Source organism: Merops nubicus, unplaced genomic scaffold (assembly GCF_000691845.1).
Source record: "Merops nubicus isolate BGI_N331 unplaced genomic scaffold, ASM69184v1 scaffold12560, whole genome shotgun sequence".
NCBI classification, from domain to species: domain Eukaryota; kingdom Metazoa; phylum Chordata; class Aves; order Coraciiformes; family Meropidae; genus Merops; species Merops nubicus.
This window is the reverse complement of record NW_008582413.1, coordinates 74,922-92,838: the sequence shown is the minus strand read 5'-3', so window position 1 is coordinate 92,838 and position 17,917 is coordinate 74,922. Positions and strand designations below refer to the sequence as shown.

Genomic DNA, 17,917 nt, shown 5'->3' with positions numbered 1-17,917 from the left:
TAAACTTTGAGAACTTATTATAAGTCTCAGATTGCTTTTTGCACTTATTTGGCCCTGGCATAGTTATATTTAGTAAAGTTAGACCTGGTTTATGCCAGGGGACACATCTTACTTAAACATTAATCTCAAAACATCATATTTTTAGTTTCTGACTGTCTATCTCAGTGGAAATTAAAATACTGGTAATCATAAGCAGTAATTGCACAGTTTGGAAAACATGGGAGTCTTATAAAGATTTATTCTTACGTTAGGACACTGCTAAACCAACGGATTGTGTGATTCTAATTTCCAGAAGAAATGCCATCAAGGAGTGTTAGGCCTGGTTCAGTAAACTTTTTTTCTGGCAAAACTTCTTATATGTTATGATGAGAGCTTTTATCAGAAAAGAGACTGCTGACATGGATCTACTGGGTTAGATCGTAGGGTGAAGTTGAATAAGTTGTTTTATTGAAGTCAGATTCTTTGCATGATTGGACAATTTCATTCACTATGGAAAATAGTGTACTATGATAGTGCATGCTATGGGAAAACTATTTTTGCATCAAAACTTTAGATCTAGGAGCTGTGTAAAATAGATCTCTATTAGAGATATGGACTCTATAGACTCAAATGGGTCTGAGTTTTCCTAGTAAATATAAAAAACTCATTTATAATAAAATAATGTGCAATAAATTTCTGATACATAAGGCTAGTTGATAAATTACAGTTTTTGTCATTTTTGCAGTCACATTTTAAAAATGTAACATTAGAACTAGCATTTCCACTCATGTACAATGCATTATATTTTAAGTGTGTAATACTAGACCAGGTCATTACTCTTCATGGCCAGTGCTTTGCACTTTAAAGTACAGTTTTATCCTTCAGCATAACAGCATATCCTTCAAAATCGAATACATATTTATTACAAGATATGAACTTACCACTCAGTTACTGGGATTAATTTTTATTGCCACAAACTTATTTTAGTAGAACATCAACTATGCTGGAGGAATGCTTGTCATTGGGTAAATGGCTGCTTTGCAGCGTAATAAGGATTTGAAATGTCCAGGTTTATGACAGTCTTTTTGCCCAGCCTAAGCAGGGGACAGTGATTTCCACATGTCTTGCTAGATCACAGAATGTGCCTTGGGCTGCTCTCCTGCTTAGAAAGATTATTATTTTTTTTTAATATGATGGCAGACATGGGACTGTGCCTATAGAGTGTGTAGGCATAATCTTAACTGAGTATTTTTTCTGCTCCCGTCTGACCTACTTGTAGTTACCGAGCAATCTGAAACACTACTGCTGCTTCTTTTGTTGGATGATGATAATCCCTGGGTTGTTCTTCTAGGCTGGTGTGGAACTGTGGGGCTCAGAGCCACAGCAAGAGCAGCACGAGGGGTGTGTGGGGATTCAGATACTGGAAGCACAGCGCAGTGATGACTGCAGTAGAACTAGGGGGAAGACTGCAGCATTCTTCCTGGTGCTGTTATCCTGCTTAGAATAATGGAATCATAGAATGGTTTGGGTTGGTAAGGACCTTTAAAGGTCACCTAGTCCAACCCCCCTGAAATGAGCAGGATCACCTTCAGCTAGATCAGGTTAGTCAGAGCACCATCCAATCTCACCTTGAATATTCTCAGGCATGGGACATTTACCACCTTTCTGGGCAACCTGTGCCAGTGTTTCACCACCCTCATTGTAAAACATGTCTTTTTTATATCTAGTCTAAATCTACCTTCTTTTAGTTTTAAAACCATTACCTCTTGTCCTGTTGCAGCAGGACTTGGCTCTATGGGATGTCCTGTCTAAGTGATGAAATGTCTCTCTGGGCCTGGAATATGCTTAAAAGACAAGAAATAACCACTTCAGGCATGTCTGTATACTCAAAGTGAGGACAATAAACAAAAGTGGAAAGGAAGGAGTGAGTCAGTATGAAGGAGTCATGCAGATATTTTACTAGTCTCTTCTTCCCTTTTTGATGATGTGTAATATTTGCAGTTTAGCTCAGTTTCTTACATAATGCTGGGGTGGAGGAAGGCACCGGGAGGCTGTGTAAAGGGCCCAAGCACACTCCCATTGCACTCTGGCAAAGCTCCCATGTTTCACTTGGAGCCAGAGGGAGCTCTGAATCGCAGACGTGAAAGGTAGGCATTCCTCAGAAAAGTATGCAGTGGCATTTCTTTTCTTTTCCTTTTCGTCAGTTGAAGATCATTTTGTCCAATGTCCCTGCTCAAGCAGGGCATCTATACCCAGTTGCCCAGGACCATGTCCAGATAGGTTTTGAATATATCCAAGGATGGATACCCCACAACTTCCCTGGACAGCTAGTGCAGGTGCTTGGTCACTCTGTCAAGGTTTAGCGTCGGTGTCATTGACTAGACCTATAACAGATGCTCTCTGTTAACCTCTCTCCTGTCCCAAAGGGGAAGAGAAAGGGAATAAGAGAGAGAAACTATGAATTTGGAAAACAGCTGTAATTAAAATAATAATAATAGAATGAAATAGAAACAGATAGAAAACCAATATCAAACCCAACCCCCTTGATGGCAATTACATGACCGTCACCACTCCTGCTGTGGAGCAGGCACTAGGGAAGTCCCAGACAGAACTCAGCAGCAGATGGGGATCAGATTCAGGAGCTGGGTTCTGGAACTGGATTCAGGAACACATGGATTAGAGTTCAAAGGCAGAGGCTTTGAATAGAGGCTTCCTCAGACATTGGCCATTGAAGAAGAGACTTGACCCTTGTAATTCCTCAGCTTTATACTGAATATGATATATGTGGGATAGAATTCTTTGTTGGTCAATTTAGGGTTACCCACCCCATGCATTCCTCCCTGAAGGTGTGACCTTTCACATTCTGCATCCACCATGTGGTATGCAAGATTTAGCAGTGACCTTGGTCTACACGGGATTAAGTATAAGCAAAAGCCTTTCTACACACAGCAATCCTAGGTAATTACCGTAAACATGGAGCATTGTCACGGCTAGGAGCAGATACACACTGTGAAAATATGCTGTTGACTTCAGAAAATGCAGTTAATTAGAAGAGACAGCTGAGAATCGAAATCACCAAACAGAATTACTTCTGTTCTAACTCAAGTCAGGACACTCTTAGAGTAAAAAAGTGTTTCCTGATTTTCAGAAGGAACCTTCTGTCTTTCAGTTTGTGCCCATTGCTTCCTGTACTGCTGCTGGGCACCACTGAAAAAAGCCTGATTTCATCCTCTTTGTACCCTCCCTTCAGGTATTTATAGACATTGATAAGGTCCCCTTAGAATCATAGAATCACTATGGTTGGAAAGGACCTCTAGGATCATCCAGTCTGACCTTCCTTCCAACATTTCCCTAACCAAAGCCTCAAGTGCTACATCTACTCATTTTTTGAACACTTCCAGGGACGATGACTCCACCACCTCCCTGGGCAACCTGTGCCAGTGCCTAACCACTCTCTCAGTGAAGAAATTCTTCCTAATATCCAGTCAAAACCCCCCCGGCACAACTTGAGGCCATTTCCCCTCATCCTATCATCAGTAATTTGGGAGAAAAGACCAACACCAGCGTTACTACAACCTCCTTTTAGATAGTTGCAGAGAGCAATAAGGTCTCCTCTCAGTCTCCTCCAGACTCAACAACACCAGTTTACTCAGCCACTCCTCACAAGGCATGTTTTCCAGCCCTCTCACCAGCCTAATTGCCCTTCTCTGGACCCACTCCAGCACCCCAATGTCCTTCTTATCCTGTGGTGCCCCAAACTGGACACAGGACTCAAGTTGCAGTCTCACCAGTGCTGAGTCCAGGGGCACGATCACCTCCCTGCTCCTGCTGGTCACACCCTTTCTGGTACAGGCCAGGATGAGCCCCTGAGCCATCTCTTCTCTAGGCTGAACAGTCCCAGCTGTCTCAGCCTTTCCCCATAGGAGACATGTTCCAGTCCTTTCATCGTCTACATCACCCTTAGTTGGACTCTTCCCAGTATGTTCATGTCTCTCTTGTAGTGAGGAACCCAGAACTGGGCACAGTGCTCCAAGTGTGGCCTCAGCAGTGCTGAATAAAGGGGAAGGGTCACCTCCCTTGATCTGCTGTCAGTGTTGTTTGTGCACTCTGAAGTTCAGGTTCTTGGAGATTCCAATTTTCTCTCATGATCAATGTGGAATCTGACGTTTTTTAACTCCAGTTTTGAAGCATGTTTCTACTGTTTTTTATTCCCTAGTGACTTTGTATTCACTACAATTCAAGTGACTTCTTGACTTTGTTATCCATTGGAAGGGCTGGGAATGGTAATGATGGGATGACCCAACATCTGGGATTCCTGCCAGTGACCTGCTGGTCAGTTCTGGGTAGTTTCTAGTTGTCTGCTCATTTCCTATTGTCTTCATTTCTTTATTGTCTTTTTATATCACTTTAACAAAATGTTTTCTTTTTCATAGAATCATAGAATGAATCATAGAATGTCTGGTCTGGAAGGGACCTCCAAAGGTCATCTAGTCCAACCCCCCTGCCATAAGCAGGGACATCTCCATCTAGACCAAGCTACTCAGAAATTCATCTAGCCTGATCTTGAATGTCTCCAGGGATGGGGCCTCCACCACCTCTCTGGGCAACCTATTCCAGGGATCTATCACCCTCATACTGAAGAACTTTTTCCGAACATCTAACCTAAATCTACCCTTTTCTAGCTTAAAGCCATCACCCCTCGTCCTGTCACTCCAAACCCTTGTGAATAGACCCTCCCCTGCTTTACTGTAGACCCTTTCAGGTACTGGAAGGTCGCTATAAGGTCCCCCTGAAGCCTCCTCTTCTCCAGGCTGAACAGACCCAATTTCCTCAGCCTGTCCTCACAGTCTTTTTAACATGTTTTACAATGTTTCTTTTACCATTTTCTACACACAACTGTATAAAACTGTTACTATGCTGTGTAAAAGAGTGAGAGTAACATTTTCAGTTCTGTACACCCTTGTGTCTAACTTACGTATTTTAGATAGGCCATTATTGCATCTTACAATTGAATCTGAGCAGAATAGAGTTAGCTCCAAGATATTTTAATCTGTAGTGGGGACAAATATTTTCTGTAAACAAATAATTTGATTCAGTGTTTGTAAAGGCACAAATTATTTTTTGTGTGTTCCCACTTAATGAACTCTTTTAAGGAGATTTGTCTTTCAGACCAAGTACATGATATGATCTGAAAATCTGACCATCGAAAGAACATCAGAAATCTTCTCTTTAGTGCTATGCTTCCCAAGACTGACATTTCTTTATGCTTTTGTGGAAGGAAGTGTGGAACTCATTTGCTATGGAAAAATTTGAATGTCATTGTGTGTAACAATATTTAAAGGCCTTGGAAAAGAAGAAGAGCATTATCAATAGTATTAATTTCCAGCAGTAAGGATGGCCCTTTGTTACAGTTCATATATTCAAAAAGTTGCTTCCCGGTTTTAGTATAAAAGACCCCATCTCTTATCAAAACTAAGGAAAAAAAATAGTTTATGCAGATTCTTCCTTTTTTTTTAAAAAAATAAATAATTTGGAAAGTGTTTTTTCTGACTTCATTCTGGTTGCTCTTTGTTTTATCCTGCATGAACAAGAAGAGACTAAGGCTTGCAGTTTACTGTACCGTTGGTTTTCTTTCCTTCTTACATTTTCCACTTGGTATTGAGTTCCCTTTCTTTCCAGACACTCAGCCACACTGCTGATTATTTGCAGCAGCATGAAACCATAGTACTGACTGTTTATAGCTGCACACTTCCTATTTTTTGCTGATGAATGACCTCAGAAGTAGTTTCTCATTTAGAATGTATATCAGCGCCTTACAAGAGAAGTCACTTTTTCTGCTATGTTTTTGGAATTTCTTGAATTGGCATGTCTTGATTGGCAGTAAGCCTGGTGGAAATAGGCCTGTGTTTTTCAGATGTTAAGTGCTTCAGAAGATGTAGTGAGTCTTTCATGTGGTCTCTGCTGAATCTACTACAGGGTCAATGCAAGCCACAATCTCTCACAAGCTGCAGTTCAGACAGCTTGTCTACCAAAATACTGGTGTCGACTCCCAGCTCATCACAAAGTTTGGTAACCTTGTTGTTTTAAGAGTGTTGTTTTGCTTGTTGCAAAAGAATGTAGGAAACAATTACATCACTTCATGTGGAACTTAGAGTGTGAAAGACCTTGATATAAGGACAAAACCAAGAGGCAAATTCTTCTGAATTTGGAAGTCGCTCAGATCTGATTTGGTGAAACTTCTACTCTGCAACAAACATCCACAAATGCAGGATCAAATGATCTGTTATCACAATCTTGTGACAGTTTTAGTTGTCACTAGCTGCTGTCATGCCCTCATTTCCCCTTGGAACTAAAATCCACATTGAGCAAAGACAGGAGATACTGTTGTACCACTGTGGTATGAATTCAGAGCTCACTTACACTGCTCTCTGAATAGCTTAAAGTTTAAAAACCTTCTTTCTGTTGCATGTATCAGGGCAATCTGATGTTTCACCTCTAAACTAGAAGTTTAAAGGTGAAAGAGGAGAAAAGAAAACTTAATCCTGTTGAGAAATGCAGTAGTGAACTGAGTCTTTCATCAAAGCTTCTTTACTCTTGCCTTTTGCAGTGGTGCCTTTGGGGGAGAGCCTGTCAGGTGCTGTGGTGATTGAATGAGTCACTTTGCAGCATCCTCTTTGCTGAAGTTGAACTGCTGATGGAAAGGCTTCATTAAGTTTTGTTTCGTGGCAACAGCATAGATCTGCTATTTGGAATAGTTGTGTTGCCTTTTTTTTTCCAGTTAAAAAGTTGGATCTCAAAAGATTGTTGTCTTTTGTTTCTGGCAATTATGTGTGTATACTAAATTATCTTTTCATGTATTTTGACACTTCACCATAACAAAGTAGCTGAAGTGTTACTTTAGTATCCAAGAGATGAGATGACAGTTTTATGCATTATATGTAGACACTGAGACAACACCTCATCTAGACTGGTCCTCCTCTATGGTTACTCCATACTTCTGTAGTAGGAGGGCAGGAGACAATTCCAGGAGACATTCAGGACAGAAGCCAAACTGAAACCATCTGAATCACATTATTGCATTGATTAGAGGAGCTAGAGTTAGTCCCTGGGAATTCCCCCTTGGATGATGTGGGTACTGGAGTGAAGGGAGTCTTTAGGACTAATGTCTGAGAATGAGTTCTGCACTCTGTAGTTCCTGTCTAGTGATTTCAGTGACACAACCATAATTCCTTTCTTCACTGAAGTCACTCAGGCAAATAATCCATGCTTAATTTCTCTTAGATTCAGTACATAATTTTTTTGAAATGATGAAACAAATCTTAGCCCACTGAGCTCAGGTTATTCAGGAAGAGAAAAGGCATTGCCTGGCCTGCATAGGTTAGCCTTCACTGACTAACTTGACACGGAGATTTAATTCCTTTCTCCATCATTCCTTCTGACCCAGCACCATTGGTGGGGTGCCCCCTCTTGTCCTGCATTTCCTCTTGAAGCCTCCAGAATCCCTGCTGAAAACAAAAAGCCACATCTTATTAAAATAAAAAGCTTAATGTGAAGATGTTAGTCTACATTGTAAGGAGTCGACTCTCTGTGTAGAAAGAGTAGCACCTCTTCTGCTCCTGTGAACAGTGCAGCCTTAAATATTTTAGATCAATGTCCTTGTACTTTACTCATATCTATAACGCTGTCCAGGACCTCATTTGTCATTCCAAGAGATATGTATCCTGATCTTGAAGTTTGTTATCTTTTCAGATTCAGATTGTCTTTTTCAGATAAAAAAAGCCAGGATGCTCTTGGCTTTCTTGGCCACCAGGGCACATGGCTGGCACATATCCAACCAGATGTCAGTCAACACCCCCAGGTCTTTTTTTCTGTCTAGCAGCTTTCCAGCCACTCCTCCCCAAGCCTGTAGCATTGCCTGGGGTTGTTGTGACCCAAGTCCAGGACCTGTCACTTGGTCTTGTTGAACTTCATAGAACTGACCTTGACCCTTCGATCCAGGCTGTCCAGATCCCTCTGCAGAGCTTCCCTTCAGGTGACAGTCCTGATCTGCACATTTAAATTTTTGGGCTTGATGCGTTGTCAGAAAGTTCTCAGGATATGATACATGCATATAAATAATGTCACAAGGAACACATTTGCTTTTATAAGAGAAAACTTGTGTTTTCTAGAGCCAGGGTTATCTTTATTTCTGGATAAACCAGAGTTCATTTAAAATCAGTGATGGTATTAACAGTCTAGCAGTGAAATTTTAGCTCTAAGCTTCTTTTACACAAGAAATTTTGTACTGTGCAAGGAGCAAAACTGGAGATGATGGAGAAACATGTGTCCTGTACTGTAAACTTGAGAAATAAACTATCCACAACAGGAAAAGCCTGTGAGCCAAGTTCCGAAGTGCTTCGTTAAAAAGTTGAAAAATAGTTGGAAGTTTGCTGGAGTAAAAAGTATGTGAGGACATCAAGAGCTAAGTTCATACTGGCAGATAAATACAATAAAACCAAAATATAAAATGAAGACATTCTAATAGATTTGTTAAATATCTTGTGCAAATGGTTACGAAACTTGTCTTTATGAGATGATTTACAGAGCGTTTAGGGAAACACAGATACTGTGGAGTGTCTTGCTGGCAAACTAAAGAAATCCCTAGAGCCTGTCTGCTTTTCACAGAAGTAGAAAATCTAGCAGCTGTTTTGCAAAAAAAATGAAGTAAAACAAAAATATAGTAGATTAATATTTCAGATGCCTCTAGTACTTCCTTAGACTTGTTTATTTGGTTTGATTAGGTTTTGAGCTTAATAGTTTTGGGGTCTGTGTAAGCACCCTAAGAAAACCTTCACTTTCATATACATTTACAAATCTAACTCTTTTGGATCAAGGGAACACAGAAATTGTTAGATTTTAGTTCACTAAATCCTGTCCCCTTCTTCAGCAGATACTTTAAACAGGTGTCCTCTCATGAGTAGTTTTCCTTGTATTGTAACTATGAAAGTAAATTTACAATATATAACAAGCACCTACTGACTTTAGCAGAGAAATTTGTTTTCTCCCATCCGAAGTGGTGCTTCTAGGTTAGCTGCTTGGTCAGGTTATAGTAAGGTCTAGGACGTGCAGGAGAACAGCAGTATGAAAAAACCCAAACCAGCGCAACTTTGAAGCGTGAGTACAGTTAATGAGTAGACAAAGTATTAGAGGAAATTAAGCACCCTGCCTCTTGCTGTCCTAAAATTAAGACCAGCTGACTGGCTGGGATCCATGCTTTAGCCTGGCAAAATACTGTGTGTGCTGGTAGGGTAGTTTGGAAGGACACAGTGTTCCTCAAGGTGCTAGTGATGCCCATAGTAAAACTATTGATCCTTTGATTGTTCTTTCCATGAGGGTCTCACACCACTGGGGGCCAGTTAGCACGAGTCTGGAGGTGGCCCGTAGTTTCTGCTCAGGGATGATGGAGAAGGAGCCTTTTGTGCCATTCAGGTTTCCTGTTTTACTCCTGCAGGGACAAAGGCTTACGTTCTGAGCATCCCATAAGGTGATGATTTGTTTTTTCTATGAGCTAGCAACTTGAAATGCGTAAATGATAGGGACTGACTTGCTGGGATTGAAACATTTTTACTATGTTGTAGGGAGTTGGACTTGATGATCTTTATTGTTTTTTTTTGCAACTCATGCTTTTTGTGATTGTATGAAATTTAATGTGTCTGCTGGGATGAAAGGATAGTCAGCAAGTTTTTTACCTTGGTTGAGCTGCAGAGGCAAAGAAATCCTGACTAGTCTGTAGAAGTGTATCTGTAGTGCATTCATAGCAGCAATACACTGGTGGTCAGGCTATTACAAACTTGCTAGAAAACAAAGTAATTTCATATTATTTATTCAACAACATATGTATTTTATGCACCATTATATTTACTTTACACTTGTAACTATTGATCTCCTTACAATCCTAAGACATCTATTACAGTAAAGAATTGTATTTTCTTGTGCAAGAGTGAAATCAAGGAACAAGTGCTCATAGATGGAGACCTAAAAAACAAAAGATTGTTTCAAACACAGAGCAATTTAACAACTCAGATTGCAGGGAGTGAACTTGAAGTAGCAAATGCTGAACTACAGACTCATAGGAATTAATGGGTGTGGGTTTGCAGTTTATGTTACAGCAGTTAGACCCCAGATGACCAGAATGATCTTTCTTGGCACTGCAGCTGACCAGTGATGCAGACTGAGCATCCCACAGTGCCATGGTGTATTTTTCCACTAGCTAGACCGCAGGTGTTTGGGGCTGTACAACAAACAGTATAAAAAAATGGTAAGTGAAAAGGAGAAGTATTTGGCATGTTTCTGCAGCTGGGCTGTTTGCAAGGAGTCAGCTCTGCAATGGGAGGGCTCTGGCTGAAGCCATGAGTATTCAGAGCACGGTGGTCTCGCCTTGATCATCCAGACACCCTTGATACTTAAATCATGTTCCATGGTTAGGATTTCCCCATGTTCAGAGCTGTTATAATGTCTGCTGATGTCTGCCAGTTAAAGTAGGACAGCTGTAAATCCAAGTCTCTAACAGGGAAAACATTTAAACAAAATCCAATCTGTGAAGTAACACAAAACAGAAAAATAAACAGAGCCATTTAGAGAATCTCCTAGTCTTTGAGACAGAGTTGTCTTTAAAAGAGTAACTCCTCAGATTAACCTTTTTCCTCTGAAATTTTCTTCTTATGGGATTCATTAGTTAAAGCAAGGGTAGCCCAGTGTAACAGAGTTCACCTCCTATGAGTCAGACTTAAATCTAGCTACTATTTTTTGGCTACCTTTATATAGCCTGCCTGTGTTTGTCATCACTCCTCTTCATTTTCTAATGTCAGGTTGAATAATTTTAGCAATGTTTATATCAGTTTTCTATGAAACCAGACAAGCTACAGCTTACTGAGCTTCCAGGGTTCACATTTCCTTGTCAGCTGGCAAAGCTGGAAATCTTTTCTTTTTCTTTTTTTTTTTTTTTTTTCTTTCTCTCATCTACGTGAGGGAAAATAAGCTGTTTGTATTTAGTTTTTTTTTCCCCCTCCCCAATTCTGTCTCTTTCCCAAGTGTGCTAAGTCTTTATTGTGTTTTTCTGGATCTGTCTAAGGGTTTGTCTGCGACTGGAGCATGGATGGGCTAATGAAACAGGGTTTGCAGTGCAGCTGGTTCTCCCTGGCAGGTAGGCAGCCAGAGGCATGGGAACAGATCAGGGGCTTAGCAGTGTTTACAGTCCCTGCCAGAGTATGTCCAAGTCTGTATTAGGATTATATCATGAATTTTTCCCCAAAGCAAAAGCTTTCTTTGAAGGAGTTTCCCTTTAAACAAACTCTGCGATGAGCTTTTTAATTCCCAAAAACAGACAAAGGTGAGGTTTCACACTATACTTCCAGCTGTGGCACAGATCTTCTTCACAACTCTGGGCAATATTCAGGCCACCTCCTACAGCACAAACACAGAAGCTGGTGTTTACTGTGGTACATCAGCTTCAGAGCAGTATCTCCACAGGAACTTGTAAGGAGCTTCATTTGCAGAGCCACATGGGGGTACAAAACTTGGACATCCCTTTCATCCTCTTTTTTTCTGATATTCTTTAGTGTTATCCTTCTATGACAACGCTGTGATTAAACCCTAACATCTCTAAGAGTCTTCACAGTTCTTATGGTAAAGCTTCTTACAGTAAAGAAGAGCTGGAAACTTTCAGGAATTAATTTCTATTTTCTTGCTGGTTTGCTGTTGACTCACCCCAGCTTCCTGCACCCCAAGGTCTAAAGAGAATGTTTTACAATATTTTAACAGTATTTAATACCGTTAAAGTTATTTCAATGAGGTTTGTCCTGTTTCTTGTTCTGGGCATGATGGATTGCAGTAGAGTAGATCGCAGTGATGTTAAATACTCAAGGTATTCTAAACTGAAAACACAGATGCTGATAACATAGTTCTCCTTTTCTACATGTTGTGCATTCATATGCACAAATTTCTACACTGCTTGTCACCTCCAATAGAATTTTACACCAATGTAAAGTATTATCAATGTGATCTAACAGTAATTAGTTCACTCATTTCGTGTTCATATAAAAGCAAAGCATAGAGGACAACTGAGAACTGCGTTCACAATGTGAAACTGATGCATTAAATATTAATTAAACTATTAAGATTATTAAAAATTATAATTTATATTTTATCTCAACATAGGGATAAATAATAGAGCTGCAACTACTTGTGGATGTAATTAATTTATTGATTTATAAGCATAAAGTTCTCCAGGGATTGTTGCAAATTCCCTGTGTGATAATTTGCATTTGTATTTCAAGATAGCATGAAAAAAAGGGAAAATACCTATACGGAAAGGTGTTTTTTCATCCAGATATGGAATAATCTGTATTCCGTAAGTTTTATCTACATATAAAATACTATTCTCACTGCTTCGAATATGGAAGTACATATAAAAATAAAATAAACCCAGACATTCTAAACTTGCTTACATGTGATTAACAGCTCTGAGGAAATCTACCAACTTTCCAATGCTAAGAACATAGTTTACTTTCTCCAGGGTTGTAATTCTGCACAGCTCTTTTAAATTTAATGGAATGTTTTTGATTTTCATTTGGTATTAGACGATGGCCAAATGCTGGCAGATAAGCTGACTAGCATAGACATTCCTACCTGTAAAATCTTTCATTTTGTAAAAGTATATATATCTTGAGGTTAGAATAAGATTAACATAGCTTTACATAATTGCACTACCTGCCACAGTTAATTTATGTACTATAGCATTTTAATCAAATTAGTGTGGCAAACAGAGTTCATTTAACTCTTTTAAACTGAAGGAGAGTACATTTAGGTCTTAGGTCTTAGGAAGAATTTCTTCAGTATGAGGGTGGTGAGACTCTGGACTAGATTGCCCAAAGGGCCTGTGGATGCCCCCTCCCTGGAGATGTTCAAGGCCAGGTTGGATGAGGCCTTGAGTAACCTTGTCTGATTGAGAGGTGTCCCTGCCCATGGCAGAGAGGTTGGATTGGGTGATCTCTAGGGTCCCTTCCAACCTAAGCCATTCTAGGGTTCTGGGATTCCAACAACTACTGAGAAACTTGCCACTTGTGGCCTTTTGTCTAACAATGTCTAATCTTGTTAGAGACATTATTCAAGTTAATGAGTTATCCTTTTGGAAAACATTGTTTATTTAAAGAAAAGGAACTACAAGAAAGTATTTTTTTTACTTTCAAGAGTAGCTAACCATTACATTTTCCTCTTGGGCAGGGTACTGGGCAATAAGGAAACAACAAAGGGCTGCAAACAGCTCTTGCCACAGTACAGTTAGTAGCAACTGGATTGTTTCTTAGGGCTCCCAAATTAAAAGGAGCATGAGGAAACTATTGGCCAAGATATGTCTTAAAAACAATCTTAATTCTTCTTGTTCACGGCTACAGAGAGGACACTATGCATTTCTGAGGCCACTTTGATACACTTTTATTTGACCAAGGCACATGTTATTAGTCTCTTAATTTCCAGTTGCTTCAGTTTGTGCTTTTCTTCATAGAACACGAATAGATGTTTGTTTAAATGTGTGTTTGAGCTGACTGTAATAAGGATCTTGAAGCAGTTTTTAGCTGTGCAGTGTTTTAAAGATGAAATATGGCAATTTAAAAGTAAAATAGGCGATCAGAGATTTAGATACTTAAAGATGGGCAAAAGCATCATAATTGACAAGGTTTTTGACACTTTCATATAAAATTCTCACAGATAAATTGATGCTGTGTGCAGTAGATGTATGGGCAGAGAGGTAGGTGGAAAACTGGCTGAGCTGCTGGGCTGAAAGGGTTGTAGCAAGTAGCATGAAGTCCAGCTGAAGGCAAGTCGGTAGTGGTATAGCTGAGGGATCAATACTGGTTTGCAAATGATACAAAATTGGGAAAAGTGGTGGTTGTGGTGCCATTTGAGGGACCTTGAGAGGCTGGAAAAATGGCCTGACAGTAACTTCATGAAGATCTTGAAAGTGAATTGCCAAAAATTGCCTCTAATGAGGAGTAACCCCAGGTACTAGTACACGGTACATGATGGGAACTGAATGACTGGAAAGCAGCTCAGCAGAGAATGACCAGGGGGTTCTGGTGGACACAAAGTTGACCATGAGCCAGCAATGTATTAGGCAGGTCATTGCCAGCAGGTCAAGGGAGGTGATCCTCTGCTCAACACTGGCGAGATATACGTGAAGCTCTGTGTCCAGTTATGTGCTCCCCAGTAGGAGAGAGACTTGGACATATTGGACCATAAGGGGCCATGAAGATAATTAAGGTATTGGAGCATCTCTCATGTGAGGACTTCTAAGACAGCTGGAACTGATGGATGAGTGAAGGAAACAGAGCCAAAGTCTTCTCAGTGGCGCTCAATGACAGGACAACACAAACTTAAGTACAGGATGTTCCATCTGAACATAAGGAAAAATCCCCACATTTCCTGTGAGGATGGCACAGGTTGCTCAGGGAGACTGTGGAATCTCCATCCTTGAAGACATTCAAAGCACAGTTGGACACTGTCCTGGGCCACTTGCTCTTGCAGACCCTGCATGAGTAGAAGGATTGAAGTAGGCAGTCTCCAGAGGTGCTTTCTAGTCTCAGCTATCCTATGATTTTGTGATTTCATGAAGAAAGTTAAATATATTTTCATTGCACTTCATTACAGATGCCCAGTGTCCTGTTAATAACACAAGAAAATTTACCAACTTTCATGATTAAACATCTGAAAGGCTGCCTTTGAATATCTTCTTAAGATTATGGAATATATTGTCCAACAGTCTGGAAAAAGCCACAATTTAGAGACAATTGTGTTTACAGAGATGAGAAAGGTAAAATAAGTGTTCTGTGCCATAAAAATGTAAATACAATTTTCAAAGTTACAGGTCCATAGGAAAGTCTAAGATCAGAAGAGGCCTCTGGAGATCATCTGATTCAACCTTCTGGTGCAAGGCCTGCAAATCAGGGTATCCAGGAATTTGTGAAGCTGAATTAGCAAGGGAAATTGCACCATTTCTCTGGCTGCCTGTTCTGTGGTGAAAAATATTTTTCTTATATCCAGATGAAATTTACCTTGGAGCAACTTGTGCCCCTGTTCTCTTGTCCTATCACCATGTGTGGTGGTGAAGAGAGCACCCTCATCTTCCCTATAGCTATTTTTTAGTTATTGGAAGATGTCCCTGAGCTTTTCTCTTCTGTGGGTTACACCAGCACATTCTCTTTTTGACCTGTCTTTGTATGTTCAGGTTCTCCAATTCTCTCATCATCTTGATGGCCTTTGGCTGAGCCATCTACAGTCTTTCTCTTTTTCGAACTGAGGGAAAATCAGTCCATGTAGCCTAGATGATGGGTGGTTTTTTTTTTTTTTCTGGTAAGATACAGCAGCACAATAATTTTTTTTCCAGATCTCTCTGAGGAGCTCTCATACCCAGTTATAGTTATCAAAATAGGCTTCCTGAAGTCTAAAGATAAATAAATGTCTTTTTTATTGGATAATTTTTCAAAGATGTGCAGAAAGGAGTTAGTCACAAGGGTAATGTGCAAGATAACAGCTTTGAACCTACTCTGGCTGGAGACAAAGAGTATTTTGCCATCAGCTTCAATGGAAAGAGGGAATGACAGACAGTTTTATAGAACATGTGCTGAACTGGGACTGTGCATAGTTAGACTAAGAAAATCACTCCACCTCCTGTGAAACACAGAGAGCCACGGGACAACCCATACCGAAAAATAAATTCTGTTAAAGGCTCTTAGAGAAGTCCCCAGGAGAACAGATTTTTTTACTGCTTGTATGCAACTTTCTAGCTGAGAGGCTGCTTATCTACATTTATAAGGAGCATTGGTCTTGATATTTTAATTGGAAGACATTGCAACTAGCCACAGCAAATACTAGACTCATTGTGTGAGGTTTGCTTGCATCCCTTGTTGCCATTTGTTTGAAGGCTAAGACTTGTTGAAATGATTCTGATTCTTAAGTTTCTGCACCAGATTTTTATAGGAGAACCTGAAATCATACAATCATAGAATGGCTTAGATTGGCAGGGACCCTAGAGATGATCTAATCCAACCTCCCTGCTATGGGCAGGGACATCTCTCAAGTAGATGAGGTTGCTCAAGACATCATCCAACCTGGCCTTGAACACTTCTAAAAGATGACAAGGAATTAAATATGAGTCTGTTTAGCAATCAGCACTCTTAACAAGAGTGTTCTTCCCCTTCAGGAAAGTGGAGTAACTAGCTGGGACATTGTATTCTGTGTTCTAGATTTGCCAAGTTGTAAAGAATACTAACCTTTTATCTATGTCTGCTGCTAAATAAGGTATTGATAGGATCTGAACCTCAGCCCTGAGGCCACTGGTTTCCCAATCTGCAACAGATTATTTTGGGAATATTAGTGGCAATGGTTCAAAACAGAGCCAAGAAGTGTCCTCACAAATGTGATGGATGATTGAGTATTTGAAGCTTGGATTCACACCCTGAGCTTCTTTTATTTATAATATAGATGTGTTCCTTGAATTTAAGCCCTCTCCTCAGAATTCATATTTGTCTGTAGATGTAGAAAGTAAAAGACAGGAATGTCAGCATGTTGGGTGTTGGATTCGTGATGGAGCTTGGAACAATCCTTAACAGGTTCTAAGAAAGGTATCAAAACTCAGTAGTAGTATCTTTTATCAAAAGGAAACCAATGGTGTTCATTTATAGAAAGAAGGTGAAGAATCTTTTTGTGAGGAATAGTTGCGTGTCCTGTTCATGTGTGAAATAATTTGGTGTACCTGTGAAAGCTGTCCAGACGGTGAATTTGAAATCTCCCTGTAGCTGAGAAGGAATGAAACTGAAGGGGCTTCTTAGACTTTTGACTTGCCTTGACTGGAGGTTTTTAGATACCATGGTATGGGTAAGACTGTAAATAATATAATTTTCTGTTTTGACAGTCACAGGTCGCACTGAGGTGAGGGCATAGGTGCAGAGTGAGAGAGTGGTGTCTGCAAAGTGATTTTTATGGTGTGCTATGCAATCTGCTGTTTTTCCTTTGCAAACTCTATGCTCTGGCAAAGTGCAGCAAGATCTCAGTTTCCATTTAGAAGAAAGCATGAGCTGTGTGAGAATGATCAGCTGGAAAACATGTGCCCTGACACTCAAGAGCCAGGAGTCAATTAAGTACCTTGATTTAGGAGTGATGGAGCAGTTCCTGGTTTTGAATAAGTGCCAATAGGAGAGGCAGCATTTCTGTACTGTTGTATCCTCAGTTGGTCTCATTGCTGGGTAATGCTTAGTGAAGCAGCTGTTCAGTTCACAACCCGAGACAAACCCATCCCAAACTCCTCTATGACCAGATGAAAGGGTTAAGACTGAGTGGAGACTAGCCATGTTCAGCTTCCTGAGCTGTACTGATGCTAGACTTATTTCTTAAAGGACATAGCTGCTGGTGTGGCTGCTCAGGAGCGACCTATTTACACCAGGTTCTGTCTTAAGAACTGTATTTTGAATGCACTTTGTTATTTTCTTGTTACTCAGAAGTGGTCCTTAATATGTCTAATATTTTTAGTGCCCTACAGATACCAAAGCAACGTTTGGGGTCCACCTTAAAGTTGTAGGAGACTGGACAGGTATGTAGAAAACCAATTCCTTTACAGAGATAAATACCTTTACTTGAACTGTTTACCCTTTCTGGCTTCAGCAGGATTGTACCTTGATTGTGGTGTATCCTCACTAGAGATCATTCATGCTTGTTTTCCCAAAGGTTTTTTTATGACATTCTTGATTCAAACCCTGCTTTATTCAGATATACATTTCTTCAGATAACATGTTTTTCCAACTATTAATAGAACTGATTGCAATGTAATAGTTTTCAGCATTCCTCTTCTTCTGCCTCTTTTTCTTATTTTTCCTTGCCCCTGTGCAGTGCAGTGTCTCTGTGCGTGGTA

The 17,917-nt window shown here is 40.1% G+C and overlaps 1 protein-coding gene across 2 annotated transcripts in view; it reads left to right on the top strand.

Moving 5' to 3' along the window:
• The window catches only part of NOX4 (NADPH oxidase 4), a 105,240-nt gene that overhangs the window by 31,374 nt on the left and 55,949 nt on the right, over positions 1 to 17,917 (top strand). For both annotated transcript variants that reach the window (XM_008937632.1, XM_008937624.1), the window contains exon 11: positions 17,539 to 17,599. In XM_008937632.1, the coding sequence (XP_008935880.1) occupies positions 17,539 to 17,599 (61 nt within the window). The remainder of the gene's footprint in view (positions 1 to 17,538; positions 17,600 to 17,917) is intronic.